Source organism: Schistocerca nitens, chromosome 1 (assembly GCF_023898315.1).
Source record: "Schistocerca nitens isolate TAMUIC-IGC-003100 chromosome 1, iqSchNite1.1, whole genome shotgun sequence".
Classification (NCBI taxonomy): domain Eukaryota; kingdom Metazoa; phylum Arthropoda; class Insecta; order Orthoptera; family Acrididae; genus Schistocerca; species Schistocerca nitens.
The window spans coordinates 1,181,794,598-1,181,814,151 of record NC_064614.1 but is presented as its reverse complement, the minus strand read 5'-3'; the positions used below and the strand labels follow the sequence as shown (position 1 = coordinate 1,181,814,151).

The 19,554-nt window shown below is 41.2% G+C and overlaps 1 protein-coding gene across 1 annotated transcript in view; it reads left to right on the top strand.

The window, feature by feature from the left end:
* The window catches only part of LOC126233282 (baculoviral IAP repeat-containing protein 6), a 321,293-nt gene that overhangs the window by 227,346 nt on the left and 74,393 nt on the right, over positions 1 to 19,554 (top strand). The window contains exons 51-54 of the mRNA XM_049942854.1: positions 5,147 to 5,307; positions 15,192 to 15,361; positions 15,458 to 15,637; positions 16,379 to 16,605. Coding sequence (XP_049798811.1) covers positions 5,147 to 5,307; positions 15,192 to 15,361; positions 15,458 to 15,637; positions 16,379 to 16,605 — 738 coding nt within the window. The remainder of the gene's footprint in view (positions 1 to 5,146; positions 5,308 to 15,191; positions 15,362 to 15,457; positions 15,638 to 16,378; positions 16,606 to 19,554) is intronic.

Genomic DNA, 19,554 nt, shown 5'->3' with positions numbered 1-19,554 from the left:
CTTTTCTTAATCTTTTCTATGCACTTGTGTCGCTCCTCGAAGTTGTGGTCCTTCTATGCAGTGCCACTTGTATTGAGCTTCTTCACCCTCTACATGAAAGCAATCTGATAATCGAAGATTATGTTGGCTACCCACTAGCTGCGAAATCACATAACCAGTTCTTTTCAGAATGCTTCTGTGTTTAACAGTGTTCATAACATTTTCACCATATCAATTAAACATTCACAGCTAAGTCCTTAATAACAAAACTCATCAACAGACAGATTGTTAGTATCCCAAAGTTAAGAATTAATTAATTAAACAATTACATACAGTCTTCTTTTGATTTTCTTTTCGGAAAAACAGCCATTGTTATCCTGACCTCTTCTTCTTTGATGTCCATAGCACCCCCAAGTGACAACGTCAGCGTGTAAATGATTCCTTCCCACCAGTAAAACACTCACCTTCAGTCCTGCCTTGTGGCTATAAAGTACATACATTTGCATTTCATATCTGCACATGAACAAAAAAAACTGTGTGCACAGTATACCACCATAAACTAAGGTTTTTGTATGACCATCTTTCATCTGCACAGTAAAAAGGAAATGGCAAATGGTACTACCTTGAATAGAAACACATACCACCACACCCTTCAGAATATTTACACTGAAGAGACCTACCATTCCAGGCTCTTTAGCATGTCGTCATTAATAGAGTTGATCATTATTGAACTTCTCGCCGGCCGAAGTGGCCTTGCGGTTAAAGGCGCTGCAGTCTGGAACCGCAAGACCGCTACGGTCGCAGGTTCGAATCCTGCCTCGGGCATGGATGTTTGTGATGTCCTTAAGTTAGTTAGGTTTAACTAGTTCTAAGTTCTAGGGGACTAATGACCTCAGCAGTTGAGTCCCATAGTGCTCAGAGCCATTTGAACCATTTTTTTTGAACTTCTTTTGAAACAAGAACCTAATGCTGTGAACACACACGGATGCTGTAAGAGTTAGCAGCCTAGTTTGGGTGCAATGCAATGCATTTCACTTTTCCTTCACCTCTGCCTGAAGTATGTTACTTCATATTTTTCAATAGTTTGCTAGTTTCAGCCTTAAAAATGCCTTTTCCCATAAAAATGAATCCATCTTCAAATCATTTTAACTCGGAATGGATGTAACTATTTTATCCACTGATGACTCAATATTATTTTTGTATTTACCAAAACTCTTTTTGTAGGAATTTGTTCTGAAGACATTGCATTTTGGAGAGATCTCTAATTCTGCGTCGGTTACACTGTATCATTTTGTAAGACATAAATGTAAAAACAAAAACTGACAAATATGACACTACAGCATCAAAAGCAAGCAAAATAACGTGGCACTTGCGTGGTTCACTTCAGCCGACTCTTAGCAGCACAGGACACATGATGTCCCTCAGAAATGTTTTGGTAGTAGAACAGAATATTTACTCAATATTATTTTGTGAAATTAAGTCTATGGCGAGCCTGATCTGTACCACTGCCCAGTGGCTGAAAGAGGAAAACAATGAGGTACCATGTTAATCTAAGTGTATGAAAAAAGTAAAGTGCCATATTTGGTGGTTTTCAAATTTACATTTGTGTACTACGAAAATGTGTAGTTTAATTAGTGTACGATACTTTGAGATCTCCCCAAAACAGACTGAGCAAGATGACTCAGTGGTTATCACACTGGACTTGCATTCGGGAGGATGACGGTTCAAACCCCATCCAGCTATCCTGATTTAGGTTTTCTGTGATGTCCGTAAATCGATTCAGGCAAATGCCGGGATGGTTCCTGTGAAAGTGCACGGCCGATTTCCTTCCCAATCCTTCCCTGATCTAAGCTTGGGCTCCGTCTCTAATGACCTTGTTGTTGACGGGACGTTAAACACCCGGTCCACACCCACCCACTACCACCTGCTACAGCCACACTAATGTCCTACATCATCAAAGGCAGAGGAACATGTAAAATGACGCATGTTGTTTACCAACTAACATTTGTTCTTTGCTTGGATTTTTGTATAAGAATGTCCACCACTAAACTGGTTAGGTACATAAATGGACAGAGAAATGGCCTTGGGCCAGCCATAGCCACTTGTTGAGCATGTTCTACAGCAGAGGTGCACAGACTGCTGGGTCCTCTGTGGCCTGCCCCTCACCATTTGTTGTTCTAATTTTTTTTTCTAATTTTTGAAACTCCTCTTTCATTCCCTTCCGAAATCGAGAGAGGAGGCTCTTATAGAACTTTGTTTGTCTGAGCCAAGTCTAGCTGGCATTTCCTCTTCCTGGTGCTGCTCCCTTCATTTTTTTCTCCTCTGGTCTTGACAATGGCCAGGTCCCACTCGACCTAGAGTCTGAGTAAATTGCTCTTCCTTCCCAACCTCACCAAACCAATACCTCATACATTAGATCACATCAGTGTTTCCCATCTCTGTCAAAATTATTATTGTAGTTATTATTCACAATTAAACTTAACACAAAATCTTTCTGGATTGTTCCTTTATTAACTGATTATGACGTAATTCTGATGTTTTATTATTGAATAATGTGAAGTTTGTAGAGACCTCAAGATCAGCAATGTTTAGCTCCCATTGCAAACTGCCTGGCAGTTGGAAATGGGTCAGTTAAGAGACTTAGTGTCCTGTAGGTGCGACCATCACTGGTTGTTGTGGACAGCTATTTATTACTTGTGATGTGTTCCCATAAAACATACCATTCAAAATACCCATAAACACAATTGAAAGTCATAAAGTAATTAAATAAGCACATTAACCTTTATTAACTTTTATGCTAATCCTGATGTAAGTTTTGCATTGATCACATCAGTAGAACCATTTACGAGAAGTACTCTGAAAGGCTTACCTCACAATGAGGCAATAAGTACTTACCAGCCTGTCTTGTCTCCATGTAAGTTTACAGTTTCCTAAAACAAATTAGCAGATAAGTTGTTAATACCATTTTGTGATGTAATCTGAATGAAGAGAGCCAATATTAGTCGATTACATCATCATTGATCAATCACTGCAACAGGTTAAAACTGGCAGACATCTAAGAGTATCCAGTTGGAGCAGTTTAATGCAGATTAACTACACAAATCCCGTTTCAGAGAAAGCAAATGCAAAACTTTGATCCATCCAATCCTGCTGTACTGTTCAGCAGTCTGAAATTATTGACGAGTTTCGTTGGTACACTATGTGATCAAAAGTATCCAGACACCCCCAAAAATATAAGTTTTTCATATTAGGTGCATTGTGCTGCCACCTACTGCCAGGTACTCCATATCAGTGACCTCAGTAGTCATTAGACATCGTGAGAGAGCTGAATGGGCATTCCGCGGAACTCACGGACTTCTAATGTGGTCAGGTGATTGAGTGTCACTTGTGTTATATGTCTGTACGTGAGATTTCCACACTCCTAAACTTCCCTAGGTCCACTGTTTCCAATGTGATAGTGAAGTGGAAACGTGAAGGGACACGTACAGCACAAAAGCGTACAGGCCGATCTCGTCTCTTGACTGACAAGAGACTGCCGGCAGTTGAAGAGGCTCGTAATGTGTAATAGGCAGACATCTATCCAGACCATCACACAGGAATTCCAAACTGCATCAGGATCCACTGCAAGTACTATAACAGTTAGGCGGGAGGTGAGAAAACTTGGATTTCATGGTCGAGCGGCTGCTCATAAGCCACCCATCACGCTGGTAAATGCCAAACGACACTTCGCTTGGTGTAAGGAGCATAAACATTGGATGATTGAATAGTGTAAAAAATGTTGTGTGGAGTGACGAATCACGGTACACATTCTGGCGATCCAATGACAGGATGCGGGTATGGCGAATGCCCAGTGAACGTCATCTGCCAGCGTGTGTAGCGCCTGCAGTAAAATTTGGAGGCGGTGGTGTTACGGCGTGGTTGTTTTTTTCATCGAGGAGGCTTGCACTCCTTGTTATTTTGCATGGCACTATCACAGCACAGGCCTATATTGATATTTTGAGCACCTTCTAGCTTCCCACTGTTGAAGAGCAGTTCAGGGATGGCAATTGCATTTTTCAACACGATCGAGCACCTGTTCATAACGCATGGCCTTTGGCAGTGTGGTTACACGTCAGTAACATCCCTGTAATGGACTGGCCTGCATAGAGTCCTACCTGAATCCTATAGAACACCTTTGGGATGTTTTGGAACCCCGACTTCATGCCAGACCTCACCGACCGACATCGATACCTCTCCTCAGTGCAGCACTCCGTGAAGAATGGGCTGCCATTCCCCAAGAAACCTTCCAGCACCTGATTGAACATATGCCTACTAGAGGGGAAGCTGTCATCAAGGCTCAGGGTGGGCCAAGACCATAATGAATTCCAGTATTACCGATGGAGGGCGCCACGAACTTGTAAGTCATTTTCAGCCAGGTGTGCGGATACTTTTGATCACATAGTGTAGATCCCAGTATCCTTCTGATGATCCTTCATTTCGCAAACTTTCAATATTAGGTTCAGACTTTCTGCTGCATGTAAGGCTTCAGGGTAGATACTGTTTTGGTAATTTTTCACATTTCCCTTTGTAGAAATGTTGTTCTTATTGTAGATGTCAGTAGCTAATTTGTATGCTAAATTCATTTTGTGTATTTGTGCTACCATTGGCTGCAAATATTGTGAGTTAAACTAATGATTGTTCCACTTTAACAAAACCAAGTCTTTCCGTTACTTAGCTATAAAAATGTTCAACAAGATGTTGTATTTTCGTAATATTTACAGGGGCTAAATGAAACAGTGGACACAAGAATTATGATCCTCCTCGTTTGTCATTTCAGACCCCATTAAGTTATTTTCCTCTGAGATTACTTATAGAGAAAGTATTTCTTTTGTGGTTTGATTTTCGAACGTCTCTGCTGATTCCCTCCATTATATTAAGAGTAATTGTATTAATACTAAACGTTTGCCTGCATTAGTTGTTATAAGATTGTGGATCTGTGTTTGAGAGAAGTGGGGCATGGTGAAAGAGGACTGAGCTTTTGAGGCCACACGTTAGTTAGAAGTTGTGGATGTTCGTTATACTGACTTCCTCAGCCAGTAATTGAGGTTTATATTTTTGTTTCAACATGTGCTTAAGAAGTTGTCCTTAATTTTGCAACTGAAATTTACATTCAGTTTATTTTTTACAGGGTCTCTTTCCATAAGTCACTCCTCCACATTAAGTTCAACAGTTGTTGACTCTGTCGTGGAATTGTTGTATCAGATGTGCACAATACAAGACAGTGCAACAAAGGATAGAGTGAAGGCTTTGCTTTTGTGGTTGCAAGAAACTGCATCAGCTGCTATACAGGTATGTAGAGGTTGCCCATTTTTTCAGCTTAACAATTAATTGTATCAGTGAAGAACCCTATCCCCAGAAAGCAAGATTTGGTTTACTTATGAGCGTTTTCTGAAAATTGATAGTGCTAAAAGAAATTGATTTGTTTATCTCTAATATTATTTGTTTAAATTTATATTAACTAAGCAGTAACATTGTCATTAAGAGAACTCTTTACATTGTGACTGAAATTGGTACTGTTGATTTGGTAATGTGCATAGGTATTCATATGGTTTCTCCAAATCAGAAAACTCGTGTTTCAGACTGTAGTCAATAGTGGAGGATAGTGAATGTCAATAGTTAAGGATAGTAAATGCAATAACAAGTTATTCTAAATGTGCATGAAATAATAAGCCAAGAACAGATAATGCGGAGCATTCTACAAAAAATGTACACACAGAAAGGTTGGGGTGGGGGTGGGGGGATTTATAGGGGGCCTGCTTCCAATAGTCTGATGATGATGTCATCCTGGGCAAGGTACTTGATCACAGTATTTTGAAATGATGAGAAAGCAAGTTGATCCCTAAGGTGAGTTCCATTGTTACAACTTGCATCAGACAGCAGTATTTCTGTTCTGAAATACAGAAGGCATAACAATATACACTATTGTTTTTGAAAATATGACCACTATGAAGAAACTGTAAAGGCTGTAGAGGAATGATAGGATGAAGTAATACAGTAAATGGTGATTTTCGCAATATCAAAACACGATCATAAATTGTGATGTACTCTTGTTACCCATTTTCTACCATTGGTGTAGTTTGCTCAGAAACTGCTCTGCAGTGGTCTGTAGGTTTTTGGATTATATTTCTTCTCATATTGTGTAACTTTTTGAAGATTACACACTCTTAGACAGACAACTTCTGAAGAGTAGTTAAAACAGTTGATAAAGTTAAATGTTTCATAAAAAAGTAATCTCTTCTAGCTACTTTCTCTGTTAAATAAGACTGATTGTTGAAGTATTGAAGTGGATTTACATTGGAACCTCAGTTAATGAGCACCTCCCATAATGTGCAATTCATGTAACAAGCAAAACAAGTTCTTAAAAAAGATATTTGCATAACGAGTGACAACGATTTAGTATGACATCAACACAACAGCTGTGCCCGCAGAGGGCGAATGTTCAACAACATGTATACCTTTCATTGTCAGCAGTGACATATGACAATGTCTTTAGTACATACTGCAGTCTGGGTTTAGCACTCTTTCTGCTACCATCTTAGCACAGCTTGTGATCTCACAGTTTTCTGAACTTGTATTCACACAGTGTTTTTTGTGTGCAAAATGTAATAATCTTTGTAGAAATGCCCCCAAATGATAGTCACAAAAAGACTACTATAAGAGAGAAAATTACCTTAGAAACGAAATGTCAAATCATTGAAAAACGCAAATGAGATGTGAGCGTTGCAGATTTCGCATGCACATACACTGAAGAGCCAAAGAAACTGGTACACCTGCCTAATATCGTGTAGGGCTCCTGCGAGCATGCGGAAGTGCCGCAACATGACTTAGCATGGACTTAACTAAAGTCTGAAGTAGTGCTGGAGGATATTGACACCATGAATCCTGCAGGGCTGTCCATAAATCCTTAAGAGTACAAGGGGGTGGAGATCTCTTCTGAACATCTTGTTGCAAGGCATACCAGATATGCTCAATAATGTTCATGTCTGGAAAGTTTGATGGCCAGTGGAAGTGTTTAAACTCTGAAGAATGTGCCTGAAGTGACTCTGTAGTGATTCTGAACATGTGGGGTCTCGTATTGTCCTGCCAGAATTGCCCAAGTCCATCAGAATGGATATGAATAGATGCAGGTGATCAGACAGGATGCTTACATACATGTCACTTCTGTGAGTTGTATCTAGACGTATCAGGTCTCCCATATCAATCCAACTGCACATGCTCCACACCATTACAGAGCCTCCACCGCTTTGAACAGTCCCCTGCTGACGTGCAGGGTTAATGGATTCATGAGGTTGTCTCTATACCCATACACGTCCATCCACTTGATAAAATTTGAAACGATACTTGTCTGACCAGGCAACATGTTTCCAGTCATCAACAGTCCATTATCGGTGCTGATGGGCCCAATCCAGGCATAAATCTTTGTGTCATGCAGTCATCAAGGGTACACGAGTGGGCCTTTGACTCCTAAAGCCTGTATTGATGAGGTTTCATTGAATGGTTCACGCGCCGACTCTTGTTGGTGGCCTAGAATTGAAACCTGCAGCAATCTGTGGAAGGGTTGCATTTCTGTCATGTTAAACGATTCTCTTCAGTCCTCGTTGGTCCCATTCTTGCAGGATCTTTTTCTGGCCGCAGTGATGTCAGCCGGACTCCTGATATTCATGGTACACTTGTGAAATGGGCATATGGGAAAGTCCCCACTTCATTGCTATCTTGGAGATGCTGTGTTCCATTGCTTGTGCACCGACTATAACACCACATTGAGACTCACTTAAATCTTGATAACCTGCCATTGTAGCAGCAGTAACCAGTCTAACAACTGTGCCAGACATTTGTTGTCTTATATAGGTGTTGCCGACCACAGCGCTGCATTCTGCCTATTTACAAATCTCTGCATTTGAATATGCATGCCTATCTTTGGCCCTTCATTGTACAGTCAGTATGCATCAACTATTTGCACTGTCCTCAAGAACAAGGACAGGATTAAGGAGATAGCTGCTTCAAAGGGAGTGATAAGAGTAGCTATGCAATGGTTTCATATTCTGCACGATGTTGACGGGTTGCTCCTGAGAAGAACCAGCATACACAGGTTTGCGAGGCACGGTGAAGCAGCCAGCTCCGACTCAAAGGCAGCAGAGAATTTCATCAGCAACTTAAAGATGATCATAGATTCTGAGTGTTATCTGCTGCAATGGGTTTTTAGTTGTGATGAGGTGGGTCCGTTCTGGAAAAAGATGCCAAAGGATACCTTCATAACAGCAGAGGATAATGTATTGCCCACTCACAAACCAATGAAAGACCGCCTCACACTGCTATTCTGTGCCAATGGAAGCACCGAGCGAGGTGGCGCAGTGGCTAGCACACTGGACTCGCATTCGGGAGGACGATGGTTCAATCCCGCGGCCGGCCGTCCTGATTTAGATTTTCCGTGATATCCCTAAATCGCTCCAGGCAAATGCCGGGATGGTTCCTTTGAAAGGGCAGGGCCGACTTCCTTCCCCGTCCTTCCTTAATCCGATGAGACCCATTACCTCGCTGTCAGGTCTCCTCCTCCAAAAAACTCAACTCTGTGCCAATGGAAGTGATGATTTGATAATTAAGCTACTGCTTGTTTGCCACTCAGAAACTCTGCAAGCCTTCACAAAGTGTAAAGTCCAGAAGAGCAGGTTAAATGCGTCTGAGAGTTTTGGAAATACCAGTTCAAGAGCCGGCCGCGGTGGTCTAGCGGTTCTAGGCGCTCGGTCCGGAACTGCGCGACTGCTACGGTTGCAGGTTCGAATCCTGCCTCGGGCATGGATGTGTGTGATGTCCTTAGGTTAGTTAGGTTTAGGTAGTTCTAGGGGACTGATGACCACTGATGTTAAGTCCCATAGTGCTCAGAGCCATTTGAACCAGTTCAAGATCATTGCCTGCATGAAGATGATCAAAAAGGGGTGGGAAGGGATTACCAAGAGAACACTCACTTCTGCTTGGAAGAAACTTTAGCCAGAGTGCGTTGTTGAATGTGATGAATTAGTTATGTATCGTGAGTAATAAAATACATAACATCCTATGTGTCTGAATGGGATGGATAAAAGACTACTCACCAACAGCAGCAGAACTCGCACAGAAAAGAGGGTTATAATTAGGCAAACTTTCGGAGCCAGTAAATGCAGAAAGGTCGAAGGGGAAGGAAGAGGGGTGAAAGAGAGAAACTGGTGTGTGGGAAAAGAATCCAGATGGCACGTGTGGTGAAACAGGCACCGAGGTCACAATTTTTATGTTGTAGAGCATGCTTGGCAATAACATGTTGCCAGTATACCCCCTCTGCCTATGCCCATTTATCCTAATTGATAATTTGGTGGCAGTCATGCCAATGTAAAAGGTCAAATAGTGTTTACATAACAGCTGGTGTACGACGTGTGTTGTTTCACAGGTTGCTCTCCCTTTGATGGTATATGTTTTGCCAATGGCAGGGCTGCTATAGGTAGTGGTAGGAATGTGCACCGGGCAAGTCGTGCAGTGGGGACGATCACAGGAATAGGAACCATAGGGTAGGGAGATGGGTGCAGGAGGAGCACAGGGTCTGACAAGAATATTGTGGGTGAAATTGTGGGAGTGCAATGAATAGCTATCCTAGGTGTAGTGGGCAAGATTTAAGACAGAATGGATCTCATTTCAAGGCATGATTTTAGGAAGTTATAGCCCCGTTGAAGTAGCTGATTAATGCATTCCAGACCAGGATAATACTGAGTTACCAGTGGCGTGCTCCAGAGTTGTTTTTGGATGTTATTAGCAGTACCAGGATTGGATGTGATGGCCTGGGAAATCTGCTTTTGAACTAGGCTGGTGGGGTAATTACGTATAGTGAAGGCTGAGGTGAGAATGGTGGTGTATTGCTGTATGTTTGCCTTTAATGCCAAGGCTCTGTGGGAAGGATTGTTTCATTTGGAAAGGATTCCAACTGTCAAAATGTAAGTACTGTTGTTTGTTGGTAGGTTTAATGTGGACAGAAGTGTGTAGTTGGCCTTTAGTGAGAACGAGATCAACACACAGGAAAGTGGCATGGGATTCAGAATAGGACCATGTGAAATTTATTCAGAGATTCCAGGAATTATAACAGGTCAGTCTCACCAAGAGTCCATTTGGTAAAGATGTCATCAATGTATTTAAACCAAAGCAGGGGCTGAAGACTTATGTATCCCAGGCAAACCCCTCCAAGTGACCCATGAAAAAGATTGGCATAGGAAGGAGCCATCCTGGTTCCCATGGCTGTATCCCTGATCTGTTTGTAAGTCTGCCCCCCAAACATGAAGTAGTTGTTGGTAAGTATAAAATTGATTAAGGTGAATAGGAAAGATGTCACAGGTTTGAAATCAGGTGGATGCTGATTTAGTAAATGTTCTGCAGCAGACAGACCACATACATGGGAAATGTTAGTATAAAGGAAGGTGGCATCAATGGTGACACACAAGGTGTGTTGTGGGAGTGGGACAGGCACGGATTTCAGACGATCTAGGAAATGGTTGGTGTCTTTGATATGGGGGGGGGGGGGGGGGGGGAGTCTTTGTATTACGGGTTTCAGGTGCTGATCAACTAAGGCAGATATATGTTTGGTGGGTACTCTGAAGCCAGAAACTATAGGACGGCCAGGATGATTGGGTTTGTGGATCTTAGGAAGAAAGTAAAAGGTGAGGGTGCGTGGTTTGGGTGGGGTGAGAAGTTCTGTGGATTGAGGTGTTAGTTCTTGTGAGGAGCCTGAGGTCTTAGGGAGGGATTGCAGGTCAGTTTGAATTGCAGGAAAGGGGTCTTTATGACAGTTGCTGTATGTAGAGATGTCAGACAGCTGACATAGAACTTCACTAACATACTCCTTTCAGTCAACTACTACAATGGTAGATCCTTTCTTTGTCTGCTGGGAGGATAATGATAATCACTTGCTTTTAGGGAACATAAAGCCTGGAGTTCTGCAGAGGACAGGTTGTAAGGACCTGAGGAAGGGTTGTGAAGCGTTGCTGGATGTGAGGAATTCTTTGAAGGCATGTAAGGGATAATTATTAGGTTGTGGTGGTGGATCAAGTTGGGTTCATGATCTGAACTGTTCAAGGCAGGGTTTAGTGTCAGGCTTGCTGTTGGAAAGGTTTTGGGATTTGGTTGCAAAGTGATATTTCCAATTGATATTACGTGTGAAGGAAAGCAGGCCCTTCACCAAAGCAGCCTGATCAAATGCAGGTTTAGGCCTGAAAGTGAGACCCTTGGATAATACAGATAATTCAAGAGGGGAGAATGCTTTAGATGAGAAGTTAAGAACACTGTACTTGATCCACCACCACTATCCTAAAATCACACCTTCCAAGCCTTCCTCACATTTTACATTAATTTATACATGATAAATTGTTTCACTTAACAAGTGTTCAGCACTATGAACAAGATTCTTGCTATGCAGAGATTCTTGCTATAACAGACTGCAAATTGGATGTGATGACTGGTAACTCATCTGTTCGACAGTGATAGACCATATACTTCCTTGTGAATGTTGCTGTATGCGCACACAGTGAAACATACCTGCAGCTGCAATATGCTCATCTAAATATGCATTGGGGATGCTTATTGGCAGAAAAGCATCTTTCCAAATGAGTTTTCATTGATTGTTTTCTACCATGATGATAGTAGAATTTCTGCTTTATGCTGTAGTGGGAAATACTGCTTCCCATTGTGCATTGTACAGTTCTTTACGTGAGGAATGGCATACTACTAGCAGTGAGTACTTCATTAGGGAATATTTTGAGCATGAAGTCATACCCTTCCTGATGTGTATTCATATTTCCACAGGACAACATTCGTCCACATATTGCAAAGGATGATTATAACAGTTACCTGTCCCTGATATTCACATGTGCAATTCTATTTATAAAGAAAAGTTTGCAGAACTTAGTACAGGGTGGTAAAATATAATAACAAATATATTTTGTAAGTGTGTAATTTAGTATTACATTCAAGTGTACGCAAAGTAGCTCCATTTTTCTTCATGGTGACTTCAAAATTTACTTATCAGTTTGAGATATCAACATGCTGAAAAGTCCCTTGCTGGCTTAATGTGTTGCTTTAAAAGGTAGAATATCTTACACAGCAAACTCGAGTCTCCGTTTCGTTGACAAGGCCTTATTTTCTGTTGTAAAAATCAGAAATGGAGGGACCTTCCACGGCAGAGCATGTAAAAGACCCAAGGAAAAAGCTGCTAAAAGATAATCAGAGAACATTGTGTCACATATTGTGTAAATATAAAATTATGAAGTGGATAGATTGCTACTCACCATAAAGTGGATATGTTGGGTCATGGACAGGCACAACAAAAAGCTAATAAACACACAGTTTCGGTCAGAAGACCTTCTTTCAAAATAGACAACATACTCACACACATTCACACACATGCAGATCGTAGACACGTGACCACAGTCTTTGACTGCTGGGGCCAGACAGTGAACAACTGCACCTGATGGGAGAAGCAATGTGGGCTGTGGCGGTAAGAAGGAGATTGGGGTGGGGAGGTGGTAGGGGAACAGGAGGGGAGAGCAGGGTATGGGTGGGGGACAGAAAAGTGCTGTTTATGGGAATATACAGGGCTGAGGTGGAGAGAAGGTAGGGTAGCTAGTGCAGTAGGGAGGTTAGCCAGAAGGTGGGAGGGGGGGAGGGAGACAAGTAAAAGACTGTGGGTGCTCATGTGGAATAGAAGGCTGTGGAGTGGGAGCAGGGGAGGGGATAGGTGGCAGAAAGACGATGACTAATGAAGTTGAGGCCAGGAGACAAAAAGAGTTCCCACCAATGCAATTCAGAAAAGCTGGTGTTGGTAGGAAGGATCCAGGTGGCACAGGATGTGAAGCAGTCATTAAAATGCAGAATGTTGTTTTGGCCAGTGTGCTCAGCAACTGGGTGGTCCAGCCGTTCCTTGGACACAATTTGTAGGTGGCCATTCATGCAGACAGACAGCCTTTTGGTTGTCATGCCCACATAGAATGCAGCACTTTGGTTGCAGCTTAGCTTATAGATCACATGATTGGTTTCACAGGTAGTCCTGCATTTTGATGGGATAGGCGATGCTTGTGACTGAGTCACAGGGAGAATGCTTCTCTGTGGCTGGACAGTGGGGCTTTGGGATGTGGTGTGTGACTGGAGAGATAAGGCACAGAACATCTGCCTCGTGGCTCATATCCCTGTAATAGATCTAGATGCAAGGCGTGTTCCATACATCCTCCCACCAACACCTACTCCAATCCAGTCACAAGCATCACCTATCCCATCAAAGGCTACCTGTGAAACAAGTCATGATCAGTATGCTAATCCAACCACTGTGCTGCATTCTGCATGAGCATAACAACCAACAAGCTATCTGTCTGCATGAATGGCCACCAACAAACTACGGCCAAGAAACAGCTAGCCAGTCACTCGTTGACGACTCTGGGAAGCCAATAAAAGACAACCAAAGAAAATCTGAAGTTTTAAATTTTACGTTTAATAAATTATTCCCACAGGAGGATAGTACAAACATAATTTGACACAGGCATCACTCATGTAGAGAAGCAACTGAATGAGTTGAAAACAAATAAGTTGCCAGTTCTAAATAGAATCCTAGTTTGGTTTTACAAAGAGTGCGCTCCAACATGACCTCTTAGCTTCACGTATCGTGAATCTCTCACCTGGTGGAGGTGCCTCCTGCATGTAAGAAAGGTAAAAGAATATACCCACATAAGTACAGACCAATATCTGTAACATTGGTTTGCTGCAGAATTCTTGAACATGTTGCGAGTTTGAATATAATGAAATTGCTTGAGACGGAAAAGCTTCTGTCCTCAAATCATCATGGCTTCAGAAAGTATCGCTTATTTGAAACTCTGCATGCCCTTTTCCCACACAGTATCATGAAAACTATGGGTAAAGGGCAACAGACAGATTCTGTATTCCTGGATTTCCAGAAATTGTTTGAAACATTGCCTCACTACAGACATTGACAAAGATGTGAGCATATGGAATAGGTTCCCAGATGTGTGAGTGGCTCGAAAACTTTAGAAACTTTACCACAGGTACAAAGCAAGAAACATATTTATCCATTGGCTAAAGAAATAATCACAATTACATCTTTACATTTAAAAACCACAGTAGAATGTTACATAACCACAATTAGAAATGCCCATATGAACAAAAGAGAAAGAATAGAAATCTAAATAAAATCACGAAAAAAAAATTTATATGCGTAATTAGCAATGCCTTCACAGCATGCAAGTACTATGAAGATGCTTCATGAACTGAAATAGAAATCCCTGGAGGGAAGAACACGCTCTTTTCGTGAGGTACTGATGTGGAAATTTGGAGACCCGAGACCCAACTGCAGATCAGTTCTGCTGCTAGTGTACATATCATGTAAGGACCATGAAGATGAGTGAAATCAGGGCTCTTGTGGAGACTTACAGACAGCTGTTTATACCTAGCTCTATTTATGACTGTAACAGGAAAGGAAACAACTGGAAGTGGTACGTGGTACCCTCCACCATGCACCGCACAGTGGCTTGCAGAATATATGTGTGGATGTAGACATGTGGTGGGTAGCAAACTGTGACTTGTTCATCCTGTTCCAATTGCAGGTTGCCTATCCAGTACCTTCTAGTGGCAGCAAAAATTTGACATTCGATATATTATATTATTATTGACTGAATTTAGAAATTTAAAATGCTGACACAGTCTACTCATTAAGAGGTGTAGCCTTCTGTCAAATCTTTAATGCAGTAAGATGAGTATTACAGTTAGAAACTGTGTACATGTCTTGAAACAGGGTAACTAATGGCACTCCGAAATATCCAGACGGTATTGCTCCAGTATTTGACAAGCAGAGCAATTAGTGACTTCTAACAAATTGTAAACATAAATTCGAATTTTTTCTCGCTTATGGGTATAAGTCAGTTATTTAACACATTAACTCACTTGCAGTCAGAAATTTGAAGCATGGGAGTTCGAATCTTCAAATAATTGCGTAGTTTCTATTTTATCCCAATTTATATTGTTCTCTTTACTCCATGTATGTTATGCTCCTTTTTAGGAACTCAAATTTGTAAAAGCTTTGTTCTAGTTCATACACACTTCATTCAGTGTTTTTTAAGTGTACAAATTTGTGTAACATCTTGCTTTCTGGTTTCTTTTAATAGCAATACTGTGTTGGTCCTTTTCGACAGGCTCAAGAGCAATCCTTTTCCAGTACAGAAATTTGGTCACCATCATCAGCCTATGTACATAGTGCTGCTGCTATCTTGTGGGCTGCTCATGAAAGAAGAGTAAATTATGATCTGTACTCAATGGTGACCCCAGAATTGTTTCAGTAAGTGAAATTTCCTTTCCCAGTGAACAGGATATGAGCTGCTTAACTCGGAGTAGTACCGTGTGTTTGATGTAAATTGTTGCTTTCCAATTTCAGGATAGTGTATAAGTGGACACTGAGCCTGCCATCTCATTCTGCACTGAAGAAAGCTATTGATACTCTGTTATGTGCAATGTGCTACATCAGGCATAGTTTATTTCCAATGTTGTTGCAGAGAACTGGAACATTATTGTCTGACCTAGGAATTCATCAGTTGGCTACAGAACTGAATAACAGGTTTGTTTGTTTTATATCATTCATTACTGAGACAAATGAATCAGTCCAATAGATGCATCGTCATTTCATTGATCTAGTTAGAATTACTGAACTCTTTATTGCACTGGTAGTCAAATATTAAGTGGCCAATATACAGTTTGTCTTGTGGGATAACTTACCATTGAAGGTGAGCCCTCCCAGCCTAGCATCTGAATGCTGCTGCTCCTGACCAACATTCTGCAATTTATCAAATTTCCTTTTCAGGGGAAGGAATTAACAGTTTCAAAAGCTGGATTAGGTGTTTCTACTTTTAAATACATTAATGGAAAGTCCTCAGTGAAAGTAATCAGCCAGTGTAATGAAGCAGCTCAGTGTTAGGTGTGTGTGTGTGTGTGTGTGTGTGTGTGTGTGTGTGTGTGTGTGTGTAAATAGTCTTCTTATGTATCTGTCATTGACTTGGTGTATGTGTCTACTTCTGCACAAGTCTACTGGCAATTCTTATAATTTCACCTTGTGAAGGTAAGTACTGACCAGCCATTTGGTTGCCTTGCACTTCCACAGTTTCCTTTTGGTACTAAATATCAATTTATCCTATTTAAACGGCAGATTTACTTTATTTTGCTTTCCATGTTATGCATTTCTTCATTCACTTCTCACCACCAGTTGTATCTACAATGTTTTATCAAACACAGATTATTTCCCCTGTCCAAAGAATTCACCCGTTCTTTAATGTGTTTTACTGTGGTTAAATGTTTACTACAGAAAGGAGTCCTACTTCAGTAAACCAAGTGTCAGTGACTCAAACCTGGAGTCAGCGGATGATAAACAAAATGGAGAATGGTACAGTCATATCATGGCACATGAAATGGACAAAATGCAGCGTAGTGAAAGTCAGCTGATGACTCTTGCCATGGCATGTCAGTCACCACCATCTATTCAGCAGTTGCTGGATTCAGGGCTGCTTGCTGTATTAACACGTATCATTCTTGGTAAGTGTACATAAATTAATAGTTATATAGTTTTTGCATCTGTGATTTTTGGCAGGATGAGAACTATTGAAATAATATAATTTTGTGAGTTTGGTGCCATCTCGTTTTCGACAGTTTTAGGCACTCTTATCTCCCTCCTCATACCCATCAAACCCCACAGTCTTACTTTCTACATGGTTCCTAGAGTACATAAGCTCAACCACATGGAACATACCATAATGACTGGTCACTGTGCTGCTACAGAAATAATCTCTGCCCTTGTGGACCAGCACTTCAGCCTATTATGTGTAACCTACCCACTTATGTAAGTGACACTAATCATTTCCTATACCATCTGTCCACAGTTCCTGTTCCTTTACCACCAGGAGGCCTGAGGCCTGCACACAAATGTCGATGCCACGTCCCTGTGCACTAACATTCCAAATGCCCATAGCCTTACCACTATTGAACACTATCTTTCCCAATGCCTGACTGACCTCAAAGCTTAAACCTCCTTCCTGGCCACCATGACCAACTATATCCTCACCCACAGTCACTCCTCCTTTGAATGCATCACCTACAAACAAACCCTCAGAGGGGCTGTAGGTAGTGGAATGATACCATTGTATGCCAACCTAGTCATGGACCATCTAGAGAATCCTTTCTAGCCATCTAGAATCCCAGACCCCTCCCCTGGTTCAGGTGTGCTGATGACATTCATGATCTGGTGTAGGATGAGGACACCCTATCCACATTTCTCCAGAATCTCACCTTCTTCCTCAGTCATTCCACATGCTCCTCCTCCGCCCAAGCAGCCACCTCCCTAGATGTAGATCTCCACCTCAAGGATGGCGACACCAATACCACTGTCGACTTCAAATTTCCCAACAACCAACAGTGCCTCCACTTCAACAGCTACCATCTATTCCATATCAGGAACTCTCTTCTATACAGCCTAGCTTACCCATGCCCATTACATCTTTAGTGATGAGCAGTCCCTCTCCAAATATCCCAAGGGGCCCAATGAGCCCTGCACAGACCGAAATTATCCTCCCAACTGCGTTCAGAAACAGATCTCCCAAGCTTGCTCTCTCTCTCTCTCTCTCTCTCTCTCTCTCTCTCTCTCTCTCTAGTCCCCTATTACCTCCTGCATACCCACTGTACAATTGCAAAGAAACAGTCCTCTCCTGACTCAGGACTGGAGCAGCTGAATTCTATTCTTCATCAGGGTTTCATATGTCTCGTGGTGCCTTGAAATGGGGAATATTCTATCCACTGTTCACCTCACCTCTCCCACAAAAGTGTCCTGCTGCCCACTCAACATATGTAGTATCCTTGTCCATCCCTATCCCACCCTTGCTCCCAACTCCCTTGGCTCATATTTTTGCAATAGACCAAGATGAAGACCTGTCTTGTAAATCACCCCACTACCACCTCTTTCAAACATCTTAGCTGCAACCATTGTGTGGCATTCTTTGTGCCCCCAAACTGTGGCCAAGAGATAGCTGGACTGCCCAGTTGCTGAACATGCTGCCCAGCATGATGTACCTGTCTTTTAATGACTACTTCACAGCTTGTGCCATCTGGGTTAGTTCGTAATGCTTGACATCGTAAAGCAAGTGAAAGGTGGTGTTCTGTGTAGACCTCATTCAGAGGCTGTAGTACTGGAATAATGCTGCAGAACTCCCTTAAGTGTGTAATGCACAACATATCTATGCTCACTTAATTAAAACTCTTGATCAGTAGCTTCTGTTGTCTATGTCGATAGAAAAGTTCATATTCAGATATTAATAGATCTCTTTTTCCAACAAAGTTCTATTTTTGTGTGTGTGTGTGTGTGTGTGTGTGTGTGTGTGTGTGTGTGTGTGTGTGTGTGTGTTGATTTGATGCCTCAAAGATAACTATTAAAAAAAAAAAAGAAATAATTTTGGTAATTGTATTTTGTAATATTTGAACTATTATAGTAGATTTTACCTCAATTTAGTAAATTGCAAGTTTCAAAATCAACAAATTTCTTGTACAGGTTCAAATTGAGCCTTTGACATAAAAGGATAGTGTTTCTGTTAAATCAGTTCCTTCTTTGGAATATTGCTTGTTATCTGTGTCTGCACCTTCCATACTATTTCTGCCACCATATATGAATTGTTTTAAAAAAAGAATCATTATTTCTCCCAATATCAAACATGGTTACTCATTCTTTGAGTTCCAGCATTTAAAATATTTATGTATTACATTGATATCTTCAAAGGACTTTCCATGGTTAACTGCAACAGGTATCTCCTCGAGATGAGGATAAATCCTCAAATTACAATTCTGATTGTTATTCACAAAGGCATTGATGAGAGATGAAGGGTGATATTTTGAATCTGTGAAGAAGGTGAGGAACTAAAAGACACCCTCCAACCATCAAGAAGGCAGATCTTGCAATCAAAAAACTAAAAAATTTACAAGGTATGCAGTGAAGACCTAATCTATGCAAAAATGTGGAAAAGTGCAAGAAAACTTGCAATCTTGAATATCCACCACCATCTAGTCAAAATGTGTGTCAGAGAGAGAATTTCATAGCACTGGATTAGAGGAATAATCCATCCATTATTATAAAAAATAAATAAATAAATAAAAAAGGTCTAGAGTGCACTTACAAATTTTCTTTTGTATAATTTTTAATAAGATAAAAAAGAACTGTGGAATCATAACTTGGAGAATATCGAGGAGGATTTTCCCCATACAGAAGCTGCTAAGACCAAATTCTCGGCCTCTGACTGATATTGGAAAGTATGATAGTATCCATAGATCTACAATTTAAAAAAATTCCCAATCATATGATCTTCATCACAAATTAATAAAAATCAAACTAACTTTAACTAATACAAATTTGAAGGTAAAGTTGGGAGAAGGAAGCTCAAAATCTTTTGCAGTGAAAATTGGTCTTAAACAAGGTGATGGGTGATCCCTTCTGCTTTTCAATGT